At 43.8% G+C, this 5,503-nt stretch overlaps 1 protein-coding gene across 1 annotated transcript in view; it reads left to right on the top strand.

Annotated features, from left to right (window-relative positions):
* Positions 1-5,503, top strand: part of large2 (LARGE xylosyl- and glucuronyltransferase 2) — a gene marked incomplete in the record, with an annotated part of 28,480 nt that overhangs the window by 14,296 nt on the left and 8,681 nt on the right. Inside the window, 5 exon segments of the mRNA XM_035651787.1 lie at positions 1,363-1,445; positions 2,406-2,529; positions 4,353-4,524; positions 4,677-4,781; positions 4,925-5,037. Coding sequence (XP_035507680.1) covers positions 1,363-1,445; positions 2,406-2,529; positions 4,353-4,524; positions 4,677-4,781; positions 4,925-5,037 — 597 coding nt within the window.

The following is a 5,503-nucleotide window of genomic DNA, read 5'->3' as shown; positions in this document are numbered from 1 at the left end:
CTCCTGGTCCTCCAGGTGTATCAGGACACCTCCAGGTCCTCCAGGTGTATCAATGCACCTCCAGGTCCTCCAGGTCCTCCAGGTGTATCAGGACACCTCCAGGTCCTCCAGGTATATTAATGCACCTCCTGGTCCTCCAGGTGTATCAGTGCACGTCCAGGTCCTCCAGGTGTATCAATACGCCAAAGGACACAAGTAAAAGTGGTTAAGTCACTTCAGAGTGTGTTGTCAGTGTTACCTGACAGTGTTATTATCGGGTTACGCTGAATAACATTTATACAGTAGATAGAAGCCGTGCTGATGTTCTCACTCCTAACTCATCAAATACTGCCGCTCAGTCAGTGGTCATCCGCTTCAGAATCCGATGTATTCCACTCACGTCATTTCTGGACGTGCAGAGCTCCAAAATAAAGCTTGTGCGGGTACTGCATAGACTGTATATTTAGAAATAGACGTAGTCTCTGTGACGTCCTCCCAAAAGGCTTCTGGAGTCGTTGTCAAAAATGGGCAAAGAGGTGGAGCTGAATGAAGCCTGATAGGTGAGTTGTACAGTTGTCTATTTTAACTATTATCTCTAGAGACCAAAAGACTGTAAACATGTTTATTTCTGCTGTAAAGACAGTTTAATATGAGGCTTTATGGAGACTGACTCACTGCTGGAGCCAGCCTCTAGTGGACGTTAGAGGAACTGCTCTTGCTGTTGACTTCATTTGCAGCCACAGAGGCTGACGCTTGGGTTAACTTTAAAAAACAGTGGCAGTTTGGTTTAGGCACAGAAAGCACTTGGTTACCTTTAGGAAAAGATTCAAGTGTCCATATGTGGACATTCTCGCTCTTTGTACTACGTCACCTGACTTGAGATACCTACAGCCCCATATTTTGGGCCACTGACCGAGAGGCAGCATCTGACAACCTGGGAGTGGAATACGGTCAGAGGAAGGTGTGTGTTTTTGCACCAGACCGTATCACAGCAGACTAATCGATGGGGGAGCCGGGAGTGAGCTGACAGGGACTAAAATCCGAGGAACGCCCTCGCTCTTTGATGTGGCTTCCAGCCTTTGAGCTCCAACTTTTCAAAGACTTCTGCTCCCGAAAAAGCGGGTAACATGAAATCATACATATCTGAGGAGCTAAATATGAAATTCCACATCATCTATCTCCAAAAACCAAGCTTAATTTTTTTTAGATTCACAACTAAGGTGTGAGAACTGATGGCTGCGGTTGCATGTTGTCATTACGATCTGCTAAAACTGAGACGGAGAGGAGGATGCTGTGAACTCGTGATGAAAGTTGTCAGCATCCAGAGTGTAAAAGTGTAGACGGGTGAAGTGACTGACTCGTCCTCTCTTTCTGTGTCTGCAGCTCATCCACGTCGCATGCGTTTGTGCCGGTCACAATGCCAGCAGGGACGTGGTCACGCTGGTTAAATCTGTCCTCTTTCACAGGTGAGTCCCAGCTGGACAGTGTTCATTTCACAGACCTTTCCTTGATCTCTTCCTCTATCTCTCTAGAAACTTGTCTCAAATGCAGCTTCTTGAGTCTTTCTTTGAAGCCGACGTGGCCGTAAGCTGGATTTGTGCAGGCCTTGAAAATCCTTGAATACCATCAGAGATGGAGAGATATTGAAAAGAAAAGGACGACCTTTGATGAACCTTTTTCTGTAGCATCAACCATCAGTTCCCCTCCAACCTCAAAGGGTGACAAACTATACAAACTGCACTATTTGTGTGTTATCAGTGAACACACAGCTCATTAGCTGTAATATCTTATTAAGACAGATATATTTTATTAAAACCAGATTACTTTTCTAATGCAGAACATGCTTATAGGTTATATTTCCTCTTTAAACAAAAACTAATCCTCATTTCCCAGACTCACTGTGTTACTGTTTTCTGGATTTCCACTGACCTCAATCAGCTTTGCTCTCGTGGATTTGTTCCTTTTTACTGATGCTTTCAAAGATTTAAACAGTTTAGTTATTTTTTATTAAACTTTATGTGCTGCAGGTTTTAGAATGAACTGGATGTTCTTGAATTGAATTTATTTATTTGACAGGGTGATTTAATATAGTTCAGTACAGAGCACGAAACTGATGATTGTTTATTGCTAATTCATTAGCAATCAACTCTTGTCCCTAGTTGGGCTTTTACATGTATAGTGTTATTAAATATACAGATTTCAGTATCTTAAATGCTACAGATATGGAAATACAATAAAATACACCAACACCACTGGCTTTCTTCGAAGTAAAGGTACTTATTGTTAAGGTAACTTGGGTAAATTAGGTTAATTATATGACAAAAAGTTATTTTCACAAAATCAACTGCAGCTTTAATATTAAAAAACAGCTTTTGTTGTTGGTAAATGAGGACACTGATGATAACAACTGTCTCTTTCTCTTTCAGGAGAAATCCTCTTCACTTTCATTTCATCACAGACACAGTAGCCAATCGCATCCTGAGTTCCCTATTTCAGTCCTGGATGGTCCCGTCTGTGCAAGTCAGCTTCTACGACGCAGATGAGCTCAAGGTAAGAGGACGCTATTAACACACACACACACACACACCTCGTCTCAAACGCACCATGCTTCCCGCTCTCCGTTAGGACAAGGTGAGTCAAAGTCAAATAGCGCAGTTAGCATATCAAAGGGAAAATCTCTGGAGTTTAAATGTGTTTATAAATCTCCTCCAACAGAAGAGATTCACCTCGGAGCATCAAAGAGCGAGAGACATCAAGACAAAGACTGCATGGTTCACACGCATCACGAATCCTGAAAGAGGAGGTCGCAGCCGGCGTCTTTGTGCGTCTGTCAGGCGATGTGTCACTTTAACAGAGATCAGAGGGTTGTTTAAGCTGCCGCGGTGTTAACTGGATGTTAATGCAGGATGTGGTGCAGGGTCAATGTTCAGATTAGCCTCCATTTACACTGACAACCAGATTTAAGGTGGGAGGAATCAAAGGGAGGTCGCAGCACACATCAAATATTTAACTAATTAACATCCCTGAGATTTCTGAATTTCTGTCCACCTCTATTTGAGTTAATATGCTTGGACAGAATGTTAGAAACACCTTTCAGTACAGTCCAATTAGACAATATCACAGCCTCTAAAATAACCTCAGAGCATAGAGTGGAGCCAGCACAGACCTTGTTAAGCTCTTACCGAGCTAACAGCAGTTAGCGGTTCTACCTTGGTACTGTAACGTTATTCTCTGCCGGTCTCAGAGGCGGTGTTCGATCCAGGTTTGGTCCGGCTGCTGAGCCTGGTTCTGTTGCCTGCTAACGGCAGATACAGTTAGTGAGTCAATCTGTACTATTGCTACACATCCAGTTTAACTTTTTTGGTGGGGATACAACAGGGAAGCTGAGCCTTCAGCCAGGGTGGCAGGATTAGGAGTTTTGAATGAGTCCAAGTCAAACCATCTGAGCGTATTCAGAGGGGGATAGGCAAGTTCTAAGGGGCCCATTTAAACAGGTTCTTATTGCGTATGGTGGAGAGGATGGGTGGGGGCGTTGTAGATCGGGATTGCCTTTTTGGGTATTTTGAGAGAATGGTTCCTGTAGTTGTAGTTACAGAGAGCTTTCCATGAAACAATGATATCGTATATCGTTCCATCACTGTATCGTACAGGTGTGATGGGCGTCTCTCCGACACAGTAACAATGAAAATATAGTGATTTTTCAAAAAGCAATATAATGTCTTGATCACAGACTTCATCTCACTGATTCTTATTTGTACATCGTGCTCCTTAAAGTTAAAAACCCAGACGAACTCCTGAATACAAGGTTTTCACTCAACAATCTGTAACTGAGCTCCAGCACTTTTCTCTCAAAGTCAAGTGACACTTTAGCACAAACACACCAAATCATTTATTTTAACATGGAGCTGATGAATGTGCTCTCAGAGTGACGGGAATGTGAGGAACGAGTGTGCGTCTCCAACCTGCATCCCCCTCCTTCACATCATCACATTCTCCTCCCTCACAGTCTTTGTGCTGAACAATGAGTCCTTTGTGCCGATGGATGCTTCGACCTGCAGTCACTCTCTTCAGTTTTCATTAACTCACATTAAACAGACGAGACTCTAAGCCGATTATATTTGCAGATGATGCACTTATGCAGATCCAATTACTCTGAATCAAGAGAATTCATTAAAAGACACTGTTTGCAGGTTCAGAAAAAAACCCCACGTTGAGCCGTTGCCAAAATATTCTGAATGTAGCTTTGTGTTAGTCCACGCACAGAATGCAGCTCATATATAATAACACCAGATCCATCAGCCAGCTGATGGTTTACCTGCTTCAAAATAACAGATGTTTTTGCTAAAGATTGGTTTCCTTCTTTGTCGTTTCAGTCCGAGGTGTCGTGGATACCCAACAAGCACTACTCAGGTATTTACGGCTTGATGAAGCTGACGCTAACCAAAGCTTTGCCCTCAGACCTGTCAAAGGTCATCGTCCTGGACACGGACATCACCTTTGCCACCGACATCGCTGAGCTCTGGGGCATTTTTAGGAAGTTCACCGGTAAGATATTCACAATCCTGTTCTCGTCTGTGAATGATGTTAAGCAGGAGGCACACGAGGGGCACTGGGTGGCAGTCTGCAGAAATATTCAATACATTTGGTACAAATAAGAGATTTTTGCTCTCCACTGATGTTTGTTGCTGTGTGTGCAGATAAACAGGTGATAGGCCTGGTGGAGAACCAGAGTGACTGGTACCTGGGGAACTTGTGGAAGAACCATAAACCCTGGCCTGCACTGGGACGAGGCTTCAACACAGGTAACGGATCGTCACTGGCTGCGGTTTGCTTTAAAAAGACTGACGTGCTCTGAACAAAGACACTTTGGTTTCAGTCTGCACAGCTTTGAAGCGAGCTGTGGTTCAGAGGAAGCTGAAGCCATGTTCCCTGCTCTTTATTACAGGTGTGATTCTTCTCTACCTGGAGCGACTGCGGCGAATCGGATGGGAGCAGATGTGGCGGCTGACCGCAGAGAGGGAGCTAATGAGCATGCTCAGTACGTCGCTGGCTGATCAGGTGAGCAGAACAGTGGAATATGTTTGTTTGGTCTGATGTTATCTACTAGAGGAACCTGCACATTGGATTTGGATTTATTTCACTGGTTCACAAACTACGGTACTCTAGTGGTACACGGAGGAATCTTTGAAATATGTTAAAAAAAATTACGTTCTGGTTCTTGAATGAATTCAACGGCTGCCGCTGCAGTTGTGTGCCGCGGCAGCACATCGTGTGTAGACCACACTGTGTCTTAACATAAACGCGTGCGGACTGTGATAATCGCTGCTGGCAGCTTTAATTTTTGCTTACAGTTGTACCATCAGCAGTAAAACAGTGAGAGGCTGCACAGTTAAAGTCTTTATCTGATGCAGATTCTGATGACCTGTTTGTTTGATACACTGAGGACTGCAAGAGCAAAAGTAAAAACATAATTTAGTCTGAGAATGAACCCAGAGGGACAGTTGAGGCGTGTGTGTAGGTGTGT

This window comes from Morone saxatilis, unplaced genomic scaffold (assembly GCF_004916995.1).
Source record: "Morone saxatilis isolate NCDOM2014 unplaced genomic scaffold, NCSU_SB_2.0 Contig11, whole genome shotgun sequence".
NCBI lineage: Eukaryota > Metazoa > Chordata > Actinopteri > Moronidae > Morone > Morone saxatilis.
Note: the sequence above shows the minus strand (reverse complement) of the source record. Positions and strands in the feature narration are given on the sequence as shown.